At 33.3% G+C, this 23,472-nt stretch overlaps 1 protein-coding gene across 1 annotated transcript in view; it reads right to left on the reverse strand.

The window, feature by feature from the left end:
* Positions 1–1,006: 1,006 nt before the first annotated feature.
* LOC145284045 (uncharacterized) overlaps positions 1,007–23,472 on the reverse strand; it is a 107,566-nt gene continuing 85,100 nt past the window's right edge. The window contains exons 21-22 of the mRNA XM_080133128.1: positions 14,001–14,225; positions 1,007–2,286 (exon numbers count right to left, since the gene is read on the reverse strand). Of these exons, the coding sequence (XP_079989254.1) occupies positions 2,197–2,286; positions 14,001–14,225 (315 nt within the window). The 3' untranslated portion in view covers positions 1,007–2,196. The remainder of the gene's footprint in view (positions 2,287–14,000; positions 14,226–23,472) is intronic.

Here is a 23,472-nt window from a genome sequence, read left to right on the forward strand (position 1 = left end):
AACTCCAACGCCTTATAGATTTCGTCGCCAACAGGGAGGTGGAGGCATAATGTTTTGGGCGGGAATTATTGGGGATAAGCTATGTGGACCATTCCGAGTGCCAGAAGGTGTCAAGCTCACCAGCAATGCCTACACTGCCTTTCTAAATGAGAATTTGTTACCATGGCTAGATGATCTTCCCTTGTCACGTCGTTTTAAGATTATTTTTATGCATGACAATGCCTCATCTCATGCTGGTAGGGCAACTACATCCTTCCTTGGATCTCAGGGCTTTGTTGGAGAAACCCTCATGTCCTGGCCACCGTGTTCTCCGGACCTTAACTCCATCGAACACCTATGGTCAATATTGAAACGAGGAGTTTATGAGGGAGGAGAGCAGTTTTCTTCGAAGGATGCCCTTTGGAACAAAATAGTCGGCATTGCCAGAACCATTACTCCATCTCAGATCAAACAATTGACCTCCTCGGTGGACAAAAGGTTGTTTAATGTAATTTCAAACATGGGCGATATGTGGACAAATAATTCGTTTGTTTGACACTTACCCCTCGGGATGTGCTTTTGTTTTTATTAATTTTCCCCAGAAAATGTGTTCAATATAAATTTATGATGCTTTGGTATTGTTTTATTGAGCTAAAACATTATCTTAGAAGACTTGCAATAAAGCGATGGACGGTGTAAATTCCTTGAATATTAAAAAAATAACATAACTTTTTAAATATAACATGAATTTTGATGAGATTTTAGGATTTATCTCACCTTAATACAGTCCTTGGAAGGCGTTATTTTCAGCTTTTTATAACTTATATTTACTGAAATATTGATTATTTTTTAATCTGCAATTAAGCGATGGACACAGTTTATTATTATTACGGGGGTACCGTGTTCGGACTCCAGCTAGGCTTTGGGACATATTTGCTGATTCTGTTTTTAATGTTACCTTTTGACTGCCTTCGTTCAGGATTGAACTCAGCACCTTTTTGGGTAACTGTAAACTTTGATACAACGTCTAGGACCACTCGGCCATATGTCATCAACATGGTATTTGCACTACATTTTGGCATACTGTTTGAAGTAAATTCATAAGTAATAACATGAAAAATGATTACTCAGATATACATCTGATTAAGTTAAAGTTTACAAGCGCTAACTACCATAGAAAAGTTAGAGATAGAAAATATCGATGAGAAATCTTCATATTTTTACGGACTAGTTCATAATATCCGGAATTCGAGATTATAAAATGAATATAGGAAACATTTTCTTTACAATAAACACACACGAAGCTGCAATTAGAATTGTTAGTTTAAATATAATTTTGACAGGTATATTTGTATTAAATCTGTTGAAATTCTAATCTCAGCATTAACCTAAATTCCAGATATATTAAGTGGAAAGTTATGTTTTCAGTGACAAGCTCTTAAGATTGAGGGTTAAATCTTAATGGCGAGCAATACGAAAAATAATATTACGTCATCTATCCAGTCATGCCTAAGAGAATGAGAACAAATTATCCACGTGAATAAGACTGTCATGCTAAAAGTTCAAATTGCAGACTTTGGAAAGACGCAACTGAAGAAATTAAGTTTGCATCTTCGATAAGGTTGAGTGGACTATCGAAGTTCGAAACAATAATCCAGGTAATCTAAATACGCAAATCTTAGATTTAAGATAATTAGATTAAAATTTATTAATTGTAAGCAAGCTTTACTAGTATAATTATGAAACAGTTTAAAATCAAACACATTGTTTAGTAATTTATGAAAAGTGCATTTTCATGTTTATTTAAATATAAGTTTCTTTGATGGATTGAATTTTCATACAAAAAGCAATACAATTGTTCACTGTAACGCAAATTACAAGACAAAACGCGTAATCCTCTGTAGACTTTTTTAAAAATAAACATTAGTTTCGTCTAATATTTAATAACATTTATTAGTTATGTTTTCGGTGACAACCCTGCACTCAATGATTAGAAATTAAATAGAGAAAGAGCTTAAAAGAAAAGGTAATATACAGAAAAGATTAAGAAAAATATTTTCCGCTGTTATATCAAATTTTATAACTAGTACTGTAATAAAACAAAGTAAAAATAAAATGTTCACGTCACTGGAATTAGTTCATCTTGAATTCAGTACGAAGTTTTATATCATCCCTCTTTGCAAGGTTGAGCAGCCATCTACATTCAATAATCCGCATTCAATTTTGTTTGCAAGGCGTTGGATATAGTTTCAGATTATCAATGGCATAGTTAGCAAACATATCTCTCCCGATTGTTGAAAAGATAATCTGAAAATAAAATTTTAATACTTTGAGATATTAAAGCCAAACTGGGAAACAGAAATAGTGAGATCATATACACGCAGTTAATTGTATTTCGCATATCATGTTTTCAGATACAGGAGGTAGGCGGCTAGGGTCAGATAGAAAAATTTGTCGCAAAGTTCTTGGTGAAGGGGTTTGCTGCTGATGAGACTACCGCAGGCCCATTGATCATGGCCCAGATAGACGACGCGCTTCAGTTCAAAGCCCTGTTGGTTATTTGCTAAAATTCACGAAAACCAAACTGCCGCTTAGCTACATAGGACTTGAAGGACTGCACATGCAGATCTCTCGCGTTCTTCATTACTCTTTTACGGTAGATATTGGCAGTTCTAAAGACGACTTAATTCTTAGTAAATTTCGTTGAAGCAATGAAAAACTTTTCTCTGAGCAATAGCAGCAACACATTAAAGAAAGCCACGGCTGTGTTAGGTTTTTGCTATAATTTATTGGAGGATATGAAACGGTTAATACCGACAATTTACCATTCAGGCAGTTATGGTACTATAGAGTAAATGTTCATTTTAAACCTTAAACAGACGAATATCCGATATAAATTTGCGGAAGCGATCCCAATCAGCCACAGAGTATTCATATACTGTGCGATGGAGAGACATCTTAGGATATTACATCTTAATAGAATCTTCTGATCGGAAGATTCCTGTTTGGACAGAATGGAGGATGAGCGAAATTCCAGGAAAATTGTGAGAAAAATATCTAGGAGACTTATACTGACCGTCAGTGTCGAGCATACGGGTGGGTTCTTGAACAATCTGAGGTTTAGAATCGATTCAACAAAGAATGAAGTTATTTTAGTAAAACATTAATTTAATTAAATAATTGCTAATAACCCAGAAGAGTTGCATCTTAAAATGGTAATCAGATGATACGTGCACTATGGTTAGCTTTTGCTTAAAATATAAGAAAATTAAGGGCTTAAAATATTCGTTTACTATGGATCCAAGTGACGGTGGCCGAGTTGTTAATGATAGACTGACGACCCGAGTGTCCAACGTAATAACCCAGTTCGTTCCATAAAAAATATTTTCACTTAGAATATTGTATATCTGTTGGTGATCTCCCGTAAGTACCCGATTCCTTTCTAGAAAGGATTCTTACTACATAGAAATCGTGGAAACTAATGCCAAGAGTAGAATATTTGTATCCATACGCTATTAGAATCGTCGATTGCATAATCATTAAGATTGCACATACTGGCTTATAAATTTAAATAGTAAATTTAGTTTAAATATTAAACCGATAAACTCTTATAACTGATAACACTAACATAAACAAGGAATAGGTATCCTATACAAAGTATGGTTTACACAGAGTAAGATTGTTTGGATGAATGTATAACGCATACATACTCGTACCGGTAAATTTAAGTGTAAACCTCATTTCAACTGGACATATTTTTGCTTTCTGTGCGTGCCCAAATTCAATTTTATTACTTCACGTAGTTTAATATCAAGTCATTCTCATCTCTCGAGAACTATATTTGTAGGATACACAGCTACGGCTGAAAATATTTTGGTTTAGCTTCTGGCTGATGGTGTTATATAGACCCCAGGTTCGGTTTTTGCATCGCTGATGCAAACTGGTTCACGGGCACCAAAATATATAAATATTACATATAGGGGTTTCATTAAAAGAGAGTCTTAGAGATAATGAGATGTTGTAAGAGACTTAGAGAGATTGTTCATGTTATTAGGATTCTTATACATTAAATGTTTATTCTTAGGTTAATAGATGTATTGCTATGTGAAGCTCTTAGAGTGAGGAGATAGTGTTCAGACAGTCTTAGTGTAGATATGAGATGTAGATTCACATTGTCGATGAGATGTCGAGACGTGTATGTAACGACATTTTATAACACAGACATAACAATTCACTTTAACTTTTTGTAAGAATCATAAACACAAAGACGCTTTATCAAAACACCTGATGGGTTTATTTCTTCACGAACAGCCGTGGTTTTCTCATCAAGAATTCAAAGCTTCACATTTTAGTTTCAAAGTGATCGTCTCGCTTCCTAGACGTTCGAATTTCAAACTCCAGACTCTGAGTTTCTCACTGACTGTCTCTCTAACTAACTAACTCTCACTTCCTATATTGAGAAATCCGTGCATGTCCTGCCAACGTGACTAAAATTCACGTGCCATCAACATGCGTGGACTTGCACGTTTCCCGAACATTCTGATTTTTCAATAACCTATTTTTTCTTTATTTTCACAAAGGAATTCAACCTACATATCTAATTTATTTAACCCATATTTTATTATCCAGATTCTAACAATTGAATAGTTTATTATTTATTTCATCCGAATTAACAATATTTAAACCTATTGTTCTTTAAAACTTATGTCCAGGGTTCGATTTCTGCTTTCTCTCATTTTAACTAATCTCTATTTTTATACTTACATGAAAAGGGGACATCCCTTATATAACAATGGTATCCATATTATTTTTCACCTGAAATTATTACTATATATTTGATGAAATAAAAAATAATCTTGCATAATTTGACCCGAATTCTCATGAATTTCCGTCAAGCATGGATCGGGCGAGACCAGCAATTATCGGTATCAGCTGAGCATCGTAACAGACGCAGACTAATAGGAGGGGATCAAACCGGAAGAAATAGAAATAATCCCTCCAAAAATCCTACCTTCAAAAATGAAAATGTTTATTTCATTTTAGTATTTAATTTTTGAATATATTTATCAACAGAACGTTTGCTTTTTCTCCAAGAAAATATTTTTAAACGTATAATTCTTATGTGTAAGTACAAGTTTTGTTTTGTTTTCTTTGTTTTAATTGTATTTGTTTGCTTTTTAATTTTCAAAACTTGTTGTTCAGTCAAGTTCTTTTGGCGGCACTGCCCATTTGTACATCTCCAGGAGAAACCATCCTTTACACACAATCTTTTTTTAAATAAACATTTGTGTTTACAATTGATGCACTTCTTTGGGGACAGCAATTTCTTCTCCTGACAATATCAGATTGTCTGCATTGATGTTTTAATTTTTTTTTTCTAACATGCATAGATTTATTTTCTTCCCTGTCATTATTCTGTTTAGGGAGTTTGAAAATATTTGCCAGTTTTTTTCTGTTGGTTTAGTCGTTTTCTTCCAATTCGACTGTTGTTTGATTAGCCAAAGGAAAAGCGTTATCTAAATAGAAGCAAACTCCCCCAAAAATAAAAAATAAATAAGTAACTAATCAGAAAATAAAATGTCACCCGCGCCCCCTTAATATCACCTTAAAAATTACTAAAAACATAACAGGAAAAAATTAAATAAAAATAAAAAGTTGAGTTAGCGTTTCAAAATTTGAACAACGCTCGGGTGACACCGATGCTTGCCGGTCTCGCCCGATCCATGCGTGACAGCAATTCACGAGAATTCGGGTCAAATTATGCAAGAGTACCAAACAAAATATACGATAGAAAATTGGCTCTAATGATAAATGTGAAATATATTCAGCGTATTTACCGACCTGGAAAAGCCAGATGCTCTTTGCTGATAATAATATAAATATATTTATAATTTAATGCCATTTTAGCTCTTTTGTAATGCTATAACGAAACAAAAGTTTAATAAAAAAAAAATTGCGGTGCCACATAAAAAAATTAAACAATCCCATGATCTTTTCGACTAGTCCCGCCTCCAAAGATAGCATACTACCACTTTATAATTTCACAATGTTTATGTGCAAATATGGCAGACCATTCGACGGATAGATTTTGGTTACCATTTAAAGCACAAGTTCGAGTGGGCGAATTTTGTTTTTACAACGATTAAGAAAATAGTTGGTGCACTGACTTATAACTAGAAGAGGTTTCTCAGCTCCCTTTTCTACCTATCGAACTTGTTTGCGATTTTAGGATGCGTTATATTAGACTGGAGAAGCGTCCTATCGATCAGTCATTGAAAAACGTTTTAGGATTATTGGGGGGTAGAGTATTATTTTCTAGCATAAAATATCAGCATCCATCTTCATTTTACTACAAGCAATGATACATTATGCCTCCTGCTGATCTAGAGATTGAATTACCATTCTGATAATGGAAATGGAAATGCGTCGTTAGCAAACACAGGCATTTGAAATAAATACATTGGCGTATGGTATGTTCAGATCACAAACAATTTAAACTTACATATCAACCTCTTCGAAACACTTGCATAAATATAGTTGTATGTACATACATGGACGTCAATAAAGACGTATATATAAAGTATTCAAGAAAGCTCAAATATGACGTATTCGTCCAGTAATAATGTACACGTTGGTATCGTCGAAAAAAAAAAAAAACAACAACTTAATACTACACATTCTAGCAGTTTCAAACATGTATATCTACCTCTTACCACCACATTACGTTCGTTGTGTGTAATATGACTATTGAAAAAAATTATTTAGGATTTATAAAGTGGTATTTTGAAGTTGGCATACTATTGCCTGAATGATTAATAATTTCAAGATATCAGCGTATACACCGCATTTAGGTAAATAGCTAATATGTTCGAATCGATTTTTCGCTAAAGGATTTCATCGTAAAGACAAGATTCTGCAAAGTACTTTATGCGTGTTGACGGCAATGGTAAACTTATAAAAATAAGTAATTATAACATAAAAATTATCTCGTTCCAATTCTTTGGGAGTGTCATAGAGTACCTTAACCAGGACACTAGATGATTGCAGAAGCAATTTTCTAAATCCCATGTAATGATTGTTTTTATTTTTCTCCCAACAAAACAGTGCCGCTTAGAGGTCGGAACTAGTATTTTGAATTAAATCTACACGAATACTATTTGGCAAATTCAGCAAAGATGTGTTCATATTAGATTTGATTTTTTTGAATGGCAGAGTAAAAAAGGAATCACTCTGAAGATAATTCCAAATTGTTTCAATTCGAGGAAAGAAACTTAGAGTAAAAGACTTGCATTCACAAATATCCGCGAACTAAGAATTAACTTAGGTGATGTGGAGTCATTTCTACTCGATATCTTAGCAGCAAGTGAAACTAACCTACACTCCACCGTCTACTTTTACCACTTTAACATACCTAGTTATCTCCCACGTTGCCGTAAGGACTCCGAGAGACGTGCCCGGACTTTGAGTATATTCGAAATACCCACCCCTTGACTAGAGATCCAAACTAGAATTAGACGACCAGAAGTCCATGTGCTTTAGACAACCTACAACATAACGTTAACTACTTAATTTTTTTTTAATGATCTCCCTTGAGCCACGAATGTACTCTAATCCAACAGGTTTCTGAAAATATAGATACATTACTCTCCCTATATACTAGCGCACAAGTATATGTATTTGGTGACTTTAAAGTCCACCAGTGATTGGTATGGATTCTACTTACACAGACGCAGCTGATAGGATAACACCTAGCCTCTATCTCATTTCCAATTACAGACAGTTACGTTTCCGACCGGTCTCTTAGATCGACAGGACCAACAGATCATTCTAAACTCTCGACCCCAAGCTGACGAGCCATTACTCAAATCGACAAGTTACAATATATGGCTGACTCGGAAGCCATCAGATGTGTAGCGGAGTACATATTGAGACAACGTATCAGAGAATATATTGAGGACGTATTTATCAGAGGACGAGACATTTATGTGACACTATTACTGTGACGACGACGTCGTTTGTATGACAAATACAATGACAACGATGACAATTCTTATCTGTAAATTATTATTAATACACTGGTGAGATATATGATGAAACAGTTCTTGTTGACACGAAGGGAAGTCATTATTGATAATGTTGGTGGAGACACAATACTTTGGAAAAGGAGTTGCACAATGTTGATGCACAGATGACAAACAAAACAATATTACCTTCCATTTTTCAAAGACGACAACGAATACAAGGTTTACAAATATATGATATAATTACAAATATATCATGATTCCATTATTCTACTAGCTGGTTGATTGATGAATCAGGAATTAAAGCTTTTACGACTACATGGTCTCATCTTCCGTCTTTCGCCTCTGAGAGGTGTCAGCTCCCAGTCTGACCGACTTGACATTTTTTTCTCAGACTCTTTTCTGGCTCTGCTTCTACTGGACTCGAATCAATCTCAATATTGGAATTCCCCTTCTTTATAACGGAAAATACGTGGTTCTTCAGGTGTTTAAATTACCATAAGCCTAATTACGTTTTGGTAACAAAGAAATTCCTAAAAGGAATTGTTTCATTTATAACCTATTTATTTTAAAATCTAACCTACTTTATTTATCCTTATTTTCAACTTAAATAATTTGATCAAGAATTCTTCATAAGTCTTGGTTTCGATTTTTGCTGATAACACTTTATTATTATTATTTTTTTAATTAATTCAAGAATTTCTTCGTAAGTTTTTGTTTCAGTTATAGCTAAAATTATGAGATTATATATATATATATATATATATATATATATATATATATATATATATATATATATATATTCCTAAGTTTGTAGTTTCGAGTCAAGCGGCTGAGCACATGTAATATAGATATATTTTTATTTTGAAATCGTAACTTTATATATAAAATCGATAGAACAATAACTATACTATATACAAAAATCTGCAAGAATGAAAATATATTTAAGCGTATTTTACAACCTGGCTATGCCGGGCGTCTCTGCTAGCTTGCATAAATAATTTTGCAGTTTTAATGAAATAACTAATAGATCAGAGTGTCTCCATTTACACTGAACATCTACAGAATGTCAACATAAATATATTACATATGAATCAGGCATCTGTGGAATTTCCACTAGTACCGCAAGTACTTATAAATTAATCATGCTTGTGTAGGTGCCCTTTTCAAAAACGCATACAATATTTCGTTGCTGAGAAACATTAGTCGGCATATCAGAAAGCAAATATAATAAACAGAAGTAATCATTTGAATCACTAACACATATGCATTCACGACTTTACATGACTACAATCGGTTAATAATTGCCACAATGCTTACTTACGAAGCCATTGTCAATCAATGAAAGTATTTTTTTAATGTTAAAATAATAAGTTGAATGTTAATGTTATTTAATCCGTAATGAAAACATTTCGATATTATGTCTAATGTCAATTATTTAAATCCCCCAAAAATATTTCCTGGTATGTAGTCGTGAGGCTGCATAACTATGTACTTAGTTAGAGAAATTTAGACAGATATACTGGTATGTATTCTGTAAAAGACCTAGTGGGATGTAGGGTATGCCGGGTCGTAAAATACGCTTAAATAAATTTAAATCACGAAGAAATCGTGTTTGTTATTACATGGTATCGGATATATAAGTTTTTATAGTCAAACTACTTAGCTTAGTAACGTCATGAGTAGCAATGTATTACATTTAGATAGCTCAATAGTGCAATGCTAGAGCTATAAATATTAAAATATCACGCTATGTTATATTGTACCATATATATATAGTAGGGATTTCATCAAACAAAATACTTGGGTGACACCAGCTAGAATCGAAACCAGCACATCGCTGCAGTCGCGTTTTCAACAGATGTAGCTATTTAGACATAGGTAAGAAAGTGCTAATATTAAACAAATCGAAGAATTATGGCATGCGCTGAAAGTAATAAAAATATCAGCATCCAAACAGTTTTTTTTTTACATTGTAAACCATCCTTATTTTATGATTACTATTTTCTGTAAATTACAGTGTTGTCTGACCAGTAATTTTAGAGTTTATTTGTTTAATATTTACAGTCATCTGTTTTATTCAGGTTTATGTAATGGAATCCTTAATAAGTATCTATCTAAACTAAAATATTGGATGCTTACTGTTTGTACACAGAAACCAACAGTATTAATTGTCAAATTATGACGATTTCTTAACCTCCAAACTCGTATCACAAAATAGAATCAGTTTCGGTTTAGAATATAACGGAAATTGAGGAAGAGATTAGATTAGTCATATGCTGAGCCGCAAAGATATACACAACTTATATATTTTTGAGGTTTGGGTTATAATTCGTATATATGCTTGGTCATGCAAATAATTAAATCTTATATCCCACACTACTGTATATTCGTACCACACTAATGTATATTCGATACAATTAATATTTTTTCCTTCAAGAGTAATACTTATTCTATTACAGAAATCGAAATTCCTAAAGTGATGTGTTTACCCATAGCAGAGGGCATCCCATATCTGTGCAAATATGCAATTTTCCAAGATGGGGTTAGTAAGTCTACCCCTAGTCTCACTCATTAAGGGATCTAAAAATAATTGCAAATATAATGGGTCTCGAAATGTCGTTCATGCTCCAACCTCTGCTCTACCATAATGTAACATCCATGCCTGGTTTAAAATTTATGAACGCCTTACACTTGTAGCCCTTACAAACAAAATCGATACACTCTTACAAGTAGAAAATTTCTACCCGTGCACTATTGAAGTTAATATAGCCCTCCAACCACAAGTCAATTTATTATTAGGTTGGTGCAAAAATAATGATTTTTTTTATATTATATAAAACGACATTGTTTTTTGTACCAATCTAATACCTCGGTTTGAGAAAATCCCTGTTTCCTGTTTGTTCTAATCTGAAAAAGTTTCAATACTTTGGTTTAAACTCCCAAGTGCCCCCAGTTAGGCCGGATCCTAAGTAATAGCCCAGTTCCCTTACAAGTGCCAATATGTGTTGGTTGAGGGTTACAGAAAATTTTAAAAGCTAAAATAATGTTTACATTTATCTATTTTCGCCTTTATGTACAATCGATTTACAGATTGTAAGAAATGAATCCGAACCGAAAGTCAGAGCAAATAGATGAGAGTTAACGTTTTTGTCTAAGGATCCAAGAATCTCTAATTTGAAGGGGGGATTTTCATGCTCGTCAAGCTAATTCGTAAAAAATATCATTTATGTTGGGGAAATACAAGTGCAGTAATTTAGATCACATGCTATCTAATGTATTGTAAAGACATTCGTATGTAGGCATTAGAAAATAAAGACTTCCGAAATTAAATAGTTCCCTTTAAGCCATGACTTGTATAGTCGCACATTTTATGGGGTGATCAATTGTGTAAAACGTGTTTAACATAGTTATCGATTGACTTTGCTATAAAATAAGCCAAAAGCGTTTAATGAACTCCAACGAAAATAAGTTTATATTGTAAATCTTTTACCGTTAAAATCATACGCAAATAGGCACATTTTATCAAAATGGATTGATTATGTTTTAGGAATTATTCTGTAATTTATCTAGTAATTTCATCTCAAAGTGACACAACTATTGTAATAAACCGGTATGTACTTCCTTGGAATATATTATCAGATCAAAAATCAATGTTACCTCAGTCGATACATTGAAACAAAGATAACTATTACTAACACGGATTCAGTGCATTATTTTTGTTCAAGATAGGCGTTCTGTTACTTTATTCTTAGAAGTTATAGATTAGAGTTTCGAAAGCAAAACATCTAATAAATTTTCGAAATGCTGGATATTTTACTTATCTTAGTATTGATGAACGTGTTAGCTTTACATCAGGAAACGGACATATTGCGAGGTAAATTACTAAACTTTAGCTAAACTATCAAATTTTTATATACGGAGTTTTCAATCTGTATTCCTATTTCATTTATATAAAATCAGTTATTTCATACACTGTATAATGTTTACTCTTCGCACTCCCGTGGTAGAATTGGTTAAGTTACACACAAAAAACTGCTGATGTAATATTAATCTTAATTTTAAACTGAATCCAATGAGTAACATGTGAAAACGGTTTCATTGATTAATTCCATTTTATTTACAAATTTTAATATGGGAATAATCGAACACTAATTCACTCACTATTTACATCAATTCCTAAAACGAGTTTCACGAAACATGAATTCTAGCTCTGCTAAAATGTTTTTTCCTAACGAATTACTTTTCTTAATTAAATTAAACAAAAGGGAGGCATGTTTCATTATCAAGTTTTCATATCAGAGTTATGTAACATAAAATACCTTTACTGAATCGCCGAACGTCTGATACGAACATTAGAGACTGGATTCTAATAATATCCTTTATCAAATGAAGTCCTAACTTGTTTGCCGATTGCATTGAGGGATTAGGTAAATGATGAATTATGGATAATAACGACAATGACTCTTAAGAATACTGGAAAAAAATACAGAACACACTCAATATCCCGCACGGAGCTTTAAACACGAGATTATTTTGTTTGTAAATATAAGTATCCGAAAAAGAAAATGAAAGGTTAATGCATTTACTTTATTTTATACAAAATAAAACTAAATTTCGTGTTGTTACAGTAAATGTAAACATCCACGATTTAGTATTGTGGTATAAAGCATTTTGACCCATGTCCAGTAATGAAAAAAAAAAGACTTAGAATGTAATTTTTATTAAACTATTACGAAACAGTTTTTAAGCAAAACTAGTAAAATAGAATATATCAACTAAATTAGATTAATTTTTTCACTGTCATTCTACTAATTGAGGACCGTTTTAAGAGTAAGGTATCTTATTTATTTAATCAAAAACTAAAACATGCAAGAGCTACGAAGACGAGTGTGGCACCAGAAAAAGGAGCGTTATAGCGTGGTTAAGATCTTTTCTACATAGTCACCTCATTCTCAATGCAGATTTGCTACCATTTTCTAATGCCTCGGTGGTAAATGTTTGTTACTACTCTGAAATTGAGAAATTTATCTTAACCCTGCATACATCAACTACATCGGTTTCATGTTTTATGTGTAGAGAGAAAACTGCTTCCAACTCGCGTTCCTAACAATCTCAACTATTATTATATATTATGTTCCTACCAAAAGTCGCTATCTGGAGTAGTAATGAGATTTCCAGGCTTTTAATACACCGGTTCAGTTATTTAAAAAAATAAAGCTGCATTCCGCTGTTACACTTTTGGACGAAGTGTAAAACAAAAATATTTTAGAAAGTCCGTCATAGATTAACTATGTACGATTTTTTTCAAAATTGGAAAAATAAATATTCTAATATTGTTTTATATGTGACTTTATGATGAACAATTTCCGTGTTCCTAGTTATGCTCCTAATTGTTTCCTAATTTATTTTATAAACGTTTCTATTTTTTTTAATTATCTTATATATTTACCTCTCTTCGTTATTTATTTGCTCTACTGCTTTTTGTGGTGTTCCCTTACAATAAATTTATGGCACTTGTTTGGACAAAGTATTTTATTTAATAAAATTAATCTCAAATGATTCTGCCTATTTGCCCTTCGATAAACCCCTTGAAATGTTTCTGGCCGCAGTGTCATAAGTAATTGTTGAGGTGTCTTAATGCCAACTTGTTAAGGATAAAAGTGGGATAACGTTAAATGTATAATACAATTATGTACCGCTGAAATCCTTATATATATATATATATATATATATATACACACACACACGGACAGTTGTTAGAATTCCAATATTTCTACCATTAGACGAAATCTATATCAGCAATATTGTAGTAATATCTTTACTATACTTATGCCCAAGAATATGTCCAGTCTTTTTGGTTAGTATAAATACCTGTTTTCATTATACCTGATCAGCTTTACTGAGCTATATAAATTTAAATTATTGCAGGTTTTTTTTTAGGAATTTACGTTATTTGGAGACGTAAGTGCAAAAACATTTACTACATGTCTAACTTACTCTGAATTCACCTGAAGCCACCAGTGGGATCTGAATGCGTGACCAAACCACCATTAGCCGGAACTTTGACGAGTCCCATAAAGTTTCGTTTGTGTCAGATTCCGTTTTCCTCAGGAGCCGTATTCCTTTCAATAATATCCCTCGTGCAAAAAAGTTGAAAGACAAACACCCATCACCCAAAAGATATATCGGTGGTGATGTTACTCTGCTGCGATTAGGCGATTTCTGAAAGAAAAATTATTAAAAAATTCAATTGAAATTCTGGAAAAGAAAAAGGAACATGTACTGGGAAAATTTATATTACACACTGATATCAAGACTTAATTAAAGGTCTTAAAAATAACATGCTAATAGTGGATCAAATTACGTCGATTTTAACACGCATCGATAATATTCTGTGGTTGGTTGTACCCCAATCCCCCGCTTATATACTACTTCCCTGACTAAAAAATCAATTTACAGTTACTCAACAGAATAATAAATATTAACTATATTTCTCTATACTAATTTTTCATGACATTTCATTTAAGCTCTCATTGGTGAGCCCATGAAATCTATGAATATGACGGACGTTCCAAAAAGTATCCAAATTTTTTTAGTCAGCCCAGATAGACGTGAAAGAATTGCAAATTACATTGTTATAGCTGACTTTAAGCATTCTTTTTAGTTTATATCTGTTGTCAATATTAAAGGTGTGAGACTATCTGAAACTGTTATAGACGTGCATCAGAAGCAGGGATACGTCATCGTATTCATCAAGACGGAAAATAACGAATTAATCGTCACTTACTAGTGCTTGAAACGTTTACAAAGCCGACGCATTTGATGTCACCGCGGATAGGATGTAAAAAACACACTCCAGAATTTTACGATAACGAAAGAGGCTTGGAGTTATGCATTGAGAACGGTGGTGACTATGTAAAAATTTCTGGATCACTGGCGTTCGCTCGTTTTAAATCGTACGATTTCTGTCTTCGTAGCTCAACGTTTTAGTTATAAAGTTAAAAATAGACGTTGGTTTTAGATTTACCCTCGTATACATATAAGAAACGTGCCCCTAAGGTTTTTGAATTTCGCCTAGTCCTAATCATTCTTTGTATTTTATCATGGATGACGGATAACGTGCTACAATGCCAATGTATATATATATATATGTATGTGTGTGTATATGTATATATATATATATTATTTTTTTGCAAATCACTTTTTACAACAGCAACAAAAATACTTTTGATTACGTAACAAAAACAATTGACCATTATATTTTTTACAGTAGTGCATTTATGTTAATTTATTACGAGGTGTGTTGTATTTTTCCGATGTATGCATTTTCTTCCAAGTACTTTAAATTGTTTTAGTTTGGTAACTGATTGGTAACGCCGACAATTATCAGATATAGGTGCAAACACCCAATGCTTGCAGATCGGTGATGGCCAATCGATGACGTCAACCTTTCCGATCGAAAATTTAGGTCATGGAAAAATACGTAAAACAGAAACAATCTTACATCCCACATTAATTGAACTTTTAAAAACGGAAAACAGAAGAACAATAATCATTCCTATTAGAAGAATGTCAATATAGGAGCTACACAGGTTCAGCGTTAGAGAGAAAGAATCGAACAACCGAACAGTGAAGACATTTTTGTACCGCCATCACTCACCTCAATTGCTAAATAATTCGTCACTTCATGGCTGTCTAGATTTTCTGAATAAACCTAAGTTGTTTATCTTATTTGTTCCTCTGGACTTCTTTGAAAAACTGTTATTCGACTATATATTTCTGTTCGGTACTTTTTCTTCGCCATAATTTTCGTGACAAGATGAAACAATATTTTTATAAATGTAGTAATGTGTACATATTTATGTATATCTTTAAGGAATTAAGCAAACATTTTAGACAGCAGTTTCGTCAAAAAGCACGAGATTAAGGTAATATTCGACCCAGTTTTATTTTAATTGTCTATGTAATTTTTAGAGATCCGATATTTCACAACTTCGTTAACTGTTGCGTTGTTAGAGCATTTTGAAATAAAAGGTTTAGACATAAGGTGTGGAACAGTCTGTTAAACTTACATTCACATTGACTTTGATCAATTGGAACCACACGCAATAAACTATATTTCCTTTATATTTTATAATATTTAAGAACTTTTACTAAATTACATCAAACCTTCTTCTGAAATTGTATAGAATTTAATAGAGTGAGTGAGTGTATTTGTTTAACGGCATTTCAACCTCTAAGAGTCATTTAATGCCAAAAAAGTTTTGTTGATATAATAGATTTTCAGTTTCTTGTAAATATTTTTTAAGTATCTTGAAAAAGTTTATCTTTTGAAGCAAGATGTTTTAGGTTTTCTGAAAAATTGTTTTAGTTGTAAGAGATTTGTTTTTCTAAACTGAATTTTACTTGTTTACTTTATAGGAGTTTGGATACGTTTGTTTCTTTTAAATAGTTTATGATTTGTTGGGGTTCCACTTCCTGGAACACTTTTCTAATGTTTGTTGTTTTAAAATATTGCTTCTGAGTGTGTTTGTGTTTTCTACATTCTGTCAGTAGATGTTTAATTGTTAGTTGTTGGTTGCAGAGTGTGCAATTTGGTGTTTCCTCCGCTTTGATTAGGTAGGAATGAGTTAATTTTGTATGTCCGATTCTTATTCGGTTTAGTACAATTTCTTCTCTTCTTCCTTTAAAATTTTTTTGTTTTTCGTTTTTAATTATTGGTTGATGTTCATGCAATTTGTTTGCAGTGCATTTGTTCCATTCCTCTTGCCACATGTTTTCTATATATTCGTTGATTTTTCTTTTTAGGTCTGTGTGTGGTATTTTAACTTTTTCCATTTGGTGGTTTGTGGCTTTAGCCATTTTGTCTGCTTTCTCATTTCCTGGAATGCCGACATAACTTGGTATCCAGGCTATTATAATTTTTTTATTGTTTTTTTTCGGTTATTTCATTGTATTCTTGTATAATTTCTTTGATAAAAGGGTGTTTAGATTTTACTTCAAGGGCCATGCTACAGGATAGCGAGTCCGTATATATTATGGCTTTTTGTTCGTTGATGTCTTTGATGTGTTTGAGAGCTATTTTTATGGCCTGCAGTTCGGCTGTATATATTGAAGCCTCGTTGGGCAGTCTTATTTGATATTGATTTTGTCCATCTGTGCATGCTGCGCTTTTCCGTTTATAGTTTTAGACCCGTCGGTGTATATTTCTATGTATTCTGCATATTTTTCTCTTAGTTCTCCAAAGTTGCTTCTGTTTGTTATATTATTTGTAATGTTTTTCTTGTAAGTCGTAAGTGTTATGTCGGTTTCTGCTTTGTGTAATGTCCATGGGGGTCTGTCGTTTGTTTTCTGAGTAATTATATTGTCGGGATTTTCATTGATTTGATGTATTATTTCTTTAATTCTGTGTCCAAAGGAGGGTATACTGTTTGGTTTCCTTGAATAAGAGTTTGTACATTGTAAGTTGAAGGTAGTTTTGTATGTTGGGTTTTCGGGGTTGGTTTGTAGTTTTGTTGCGTATTGTAACGCTAGTTTTTTCCATCTTAAGTGCAGGGGTAGTTCTTGGGCTTCTACGTGAAGGCTTTCCATTGGAGAAGTTCGGTAGGCTCCCAGGCTAAGTCTTAAACTTTGATTCTGTATTGTTAGTAGTTTGTTTTTTTAGGATTTGTAAGTAGAGCTGTATATGGCACAAGCATAATCCAGGTTGGATCTGATATGTGAGCGATATATTTTGAGCATTGTAGCTTGATCTGCTCCCCAATCTAGTTTTGATACTATTTTAAAGATATTTATTGCTTTTAAGCATTTTTGTTTTAATTTGTTAATGTGCTCCTTGAAGTTTAGTTTGTTGTCTAAAATGATCCCTAGAAATTTGGTGTGTTGTACTACTGGTATTAGTTGTCCATCTAGTTTGAGCTGTGGGTCAAGGTGGTATTTTCGTTTCCTACAAAAGTGGATACATGTGGTTTTGCTTTTGGACATTTTAAATCCATTTTGGTTAAGCCAAAGGTCTATTTTGTTAAGGCAATGTTGCATTTGTCTTTCAATAGTTGGCATATTTGGTGATGAGCAAGTTATTGAAAAGTCATTAACAAATAGTGTTTTTTCGAATCCCATCTTAACATTTTCGATTATACCGTTGCTTTTAATTAGAAAAAGGGTGGCAGATAGGGGTACTACAGGGTAGCGTACTGTTTCTTGTGTGTGTTGATCTGATGTTGTATTTCCTAAGCATACTTTAAATGTTCTGTGGGATAGGAATTCTTGGATAAATTTTGCTAGGTTTCCTCTGATTCCCATATTATGAATATCTTTCAAGATTCCATATCTCCACGTGGTGTCATACGCGTTTTCGATATCAAAAAAGATTGAGACCACGTGGTGGTTTCTTATTAGACCGTTACGAATATATGTTTCTAGCCGAATAATTTGGTCATTAGTACCTTGATTTTGTCTAAATCCGCTTTGGTGTGTAGAAATGAGGTTATATTTTTCTAAATACCACATTAGTCTTGTATTGACCATCCTTTCTGCTGTTTTGCATATACAGCTTGTTAAGGCGACAGGACGATAACTGGTAAGGTTGGAGTGATCTTTTCCTGCTTTAGGAATTAAGATGATATTGGAGTCGAGCCAGTGTGTTGGAAAATTGTTAGTCCACCATATTTTGTTAATTATCTGTAAGGGAATGTTGAGAGATGTGTCTGGCATGTGTTTTAGAAATTGATAGTGGATGTCGTCTGGACCGGTAGCTGTATCTTTACTTTTATGAATTGCATTTTTTAGTTCTGTTATAGTGAAAGAGGTGTTATAGTATTCTTTGTTATTGGATGTGAAATTGAGTTTTTCTTTTTCTGCGTTGTTTTTATATTTTTGGAATTTGGAGGAGTAGTGGTTGGATGATGAGTTTTGGCTGAATTCATTTGCGATTATGTTTGCCATTTCTTTTTTGTCTATAGTTTGTCTACCATTTGGTGTACTTATATTATTTGTTGGTGTTCCAAGTTTTTTTCAAGTTATTTTTCTTATTATTTCCCATCTTTTTTTTGATGGCGTGTTGTTCAATTTGGAAATATAGTTTTGCCAGGTTTCTTTTTTGCTTTTTTTATAATATAGCGTGCTATTGCTCGTAGGTATTTTTGAAGGTTGGGTTTTGTAGGATGTTGTTTGAAGTGTTTTAGCATTTTTTTCCTGTTGGTTATTGCTTGCTTACATTCTATTGTGAACCATGGCGTTGATTTTGGGTGTGGTTTGGTGGAAGATTTTGAGATTGTCTTGATTGCTATTCCGTTTAGTGTATTGGTGAAAGCTAACATAGGATCTGGTTTGTTAACTATTTTTTGATTAATTAGATTTGTGCAAATTTGACTAAATTCAGTCCAGTTAGCTTTATAAATTTGCCATTTTGGTTTTTATTCTTCTGTTGTAGGTTCTCGGGTTTTGAGAAAAATTGGGAAGTGATCGCTGCCGCACTGGTCATTATGTACCTCCCATTTGAAGTCCATAAATATTGTGGGGGAGCATAGTGTTAGGTCGATAGCTGATGTCGTTCCTGTGCCTGGGTGAAGGTATGTGTGTGTTTTGTCGTTAAATATAGTTACTTCAGGTGATTCCAGTAATGATTCAATGATTTTCCCATTTTTGTTAATATTCTCACTTCCCCACATTTTGTTATGGGCGTTGAAGTCCCTCATTAATATAAAAGGTATGGGGAGTTGTGTTATAAGATCTTCAATTTCGGTTTTGTTTAGTTTATGTTTAGGTGGAATGTATATTGAACAAATAGTTATTGGTCGGTGAAGTGTAACTTTAATTGCTATTGTTTGTAGGTTTGTTTGGAGTTGTAATTTTATATGTGGTATCTGTTTTTTTTTAATTATAATTGAAGTGCCACCTGTGGGTCGATTATCTGCTTGCGATCTGTTGTTTTGATTGTAGATGTGGTATTCTTTGAAGTTGATGGTGTATGTTTCTTTTAGAAGAGTTTCCTGTAGGCCAATTATGCTGGGGTCATATTGTGCTATTATATGTTTGATTTCTTCGTAGTTTGGTTTTATGCCTCTGTAGTTCCACTGTATGATGTTTCTATTCATTTCCATAAGTAAGTTCGTTTATTTTTTTTTCCTTTTTTTCTGTTTGGTTTTTGTTTAGGTTTTTATATCTATTGTTCTATTGATTTGTTGTGTTTTGAGTGGTTTTTGTTTTGTGTTTACTTGAACTGCTTGGTTCCTCAGTCTCCATTTTCTCTTCCTGGTCAGTTCTGTTTTTGGAGCTAGATTTTTTCCTGTGACTCGATTTCAATCAATTCAAATTTGTTTTCATTTTCGATTAATATTGTCTGTTTTTTTGTTTGCTTTGGTTTTTGGAAAGAGGATTTGTGTTTTCTCGTTCTGTTTCCTCTTTCCAGATATTGTGTTTTTATCTTCTGCTTTTGTCCTTGTACGTGATTTGGATCTTTCACGGTTTATTTGTGTTTTTTGCTGTTCGGTTCTTTTTTGCTCTTTGGGACTTGTTTTAGATCATTTTGCTGAGTTTTCAAAGATACTGGTATTTGTTTCTTGTTTTCGTTTTGGTTAGTTTTTTAAAGTTTCAATTAGATTTTTGAGTTCGGAGATTAGTTTAAGTAGGTCTTGGTTTTGGGTTTGGTTTGAAGTTTTTGTAATGTCTGCGTAAGTGTTTATTTTTTCTCGAGAGCTTGCTATTTTCCTTGCTTCAGGAAAGGGCACGTTTTGTTTGCATTTTATTTCGGCTATTTCTTTCTCTTTTGTGTAGATTTTGCATATTTTAGAGTATGCTGGGTGTTTTTCTTGGCAATTGTGGCATTTTGTTTCGTTTGGGCATTCACTTTCAGTATGGTTAGGTTCTTTTAAGCCACATTTTCCACATACTTTCTGTCCTTTGCATGCTTCTCTGCTATGTCCATATTTATGACACTTATAACATCTCAGAGGGGCTGGTATATATTGTTCTACTTTTTCTATTGTGTATCCGATTTTTATTTCTTTGTGAATTTTTGGTGTATTAAAAGTTAGTATGTAGGTTTTTGTAGGTATGGTTTGACCATTCCTTTTTATGTTTATTCGGACGTGATCGATTACTCCCTGTTTTCTTAGGGCATTTTCTATTTCTTCTGCTGTAGCCAAGGTTAATTCATGGCTTTTTATAATGCCGTTTGATGTGTTTAGTCTTTCATGAGCATAACTTTTGCAGTTATAGATATGGAATTTTTCCATCTCTAAGATGTTTTTTGCGTCTTTATAGTTGTCGACTGTGACAAGTAGATTGCCATTTTTCATTTTTTTTGCTGTTTTTGGGTTGCTGTTTTGAGACAGAATTTGTTCAATTAAGAATGGAGAAAGATCGCTGATCTTTTTTTCTTCTAAAGTTTCGATTACTATGAATCTTGAATATTTTTCTTTATCAATTATTTCATAGTTATATTCTTGTTCACTGTCTGAGCTGGTTACGTCAGAGTGGGTTCTTGTCGATTTTGTAGTATTTTTTTTGATTTCTGGGTTTTTTGTTTGGGTTTATTATATTCATAGAAGTTTGTTTAGATTTTCATCTCTCTTGCTCCCCACCCTCCACGGAGCCCGAAATTGGGAGATGTTAGGGGGGAAACCCATTCGCCCTTTCATCCCAGGGATACAAAAGAGATATACTCAATTGATTGCGTTTGTTCCATCATTTCCTGTTTCCTCCTTTAGTTTCTTCTTTCCCAGTTTGATAGAAACGTTAGTTAGGGAGCAGTTGTGTGGTTTTTGTCTCATCAATTGATTGGCCCTTGCCATCGCCTTCTAACACTTAACTGGTTTGTCTATGTTTGTAGTAATGAAATGTATTATCTTTGGATTAAGTTTTATTTTATTTTATTTTTTTTTTTAGATGTTATAATTGACATTTTTAGTGTAAGTGTTAGGGCTTGACATGACTAGCCGATTGGTTGGTTCGGGCCTCTCCAACCACCCGTCTAGCCTAGTACAAGGCCAAAGTAGAGTGTTGCTACAGATACCTTTATTTTCCCTAGGCATCGGTTGCTCAGCCACGGATCCTTTTCCTAGGCATCACGGGTTGCCACCCACGGCCAACAGGTAGCTTCGTTGAGGGACTTTTACCCTCTGCAGGGGGGCAGTCGGCGTATTCTAATGCCCTGCCGACAGGATCAACCGGGAAGTAGGGAAGGAAAAAAGGAGGGGGGAAGGGGAGGGGGCTGTTTTTATTTTGTTTTTGTAGAACATGATTAAGTTTTACAAAAGAGAATAGAAAACAAAAACAGAAATCGATGTAGGGGCATTTCGTCTAAGGAAGCCAATAGGCAGCCTGATCTGGTAGTACCAGAGAATTTAATAGAAACTATAGTAGTGTCATGGGTATACTTGGTCGATCCTTCCGTTTAATAAGCAAATTTTGTGCGTTAAAGAGCTTTGATTAGGTTTTATAAGGTATACGAGAAGCAAATATTTCAATGATAGAGTGGATTATAAATTAAAAGAATTAAAATAAGATTGACATTTAATTGCTTATACGTGTAAGCTATAGCTTTATATAGCAGAGCAGATTTTCAGGATAATTACAAAAATGAATCCTATTAGAATGTTGCTTAAATTTTATCATTTATGTAACTGAATGAATAATCTAATTTCCTTTCCAAAATAAAAATACTGAAATACTAATTATATTAAAAAAAGATAAAATCATTTTTCTTATTAACAACAGCTTCTAGGTTATTAGTAAATAAACCTCGTAAATAGAAATAACACTCTTTAAAACATATTTGCATTTTCATTTAGCAAATTATATAAGAAAATATAAGAATGAATATTTAATGATTGAAAAATACATGAAGGAATAAATTTCGACAATGATAATGCTGGAATATTTTAAAAGTTATCGGAAATTTAACCGATTTTGTAGGGTTAACTTAATCCGAAGCAAAATTGAATGCGAATAAGAATAAGAGGGGGATTTCCAGTCAGATCTAGGAATATCACTTTCTATTAGTTGTAACTTAGGATATCCCAGCCACTTAGGTCGATATGCAAATTTCTATTAAGAAATAAAGAAGAAGAAAAAAAGCACTCGTTTGCTCACGCAAAACCGTAATATTCTGGTTGGTAAAACTTCAAATGCATATGTACAAAGTTTTAGATATGTACGTATGAAGTAAATTTATAGCGAGCAAGGTCTGCCTACTACAAGGCAAAGTCGTGTAATGAATGAAGAGTTCCTAACTAGCGTACACTTTTTTTACACAGTGATCACCACTTATCAAGGACCAGAAGCCACTCAGGGATAAGGGCTATTGCAAGTACATTACGTTAGTGTGGAGATTTGATGAAGTGTTTACTTAAGGGGGCGGTTCATTAGGAATTTGTTAACATTGGACTTGAAGGCATCCAAGTTGTAGTCCGGTGGGAAGCAGGCAGACGGAACAGAGTCCACAGGCGTGCAGTTCTAAGAAAGAAGA

This window comes from Euprymna scolopes, chromosome 8 (assembly GCF_053919585.1).
Source record: "Euprymna scolopes isolate OS-2025 chromosome 8, ASM5391958v1, whole genome shotgun sequence".
Lineage (NCBI taxonomy): Eukaryota > Metazoa > Mollusca > Cephalopoda > Sepiida > Sepiolidae > Euprymna > Euprymna scolopes.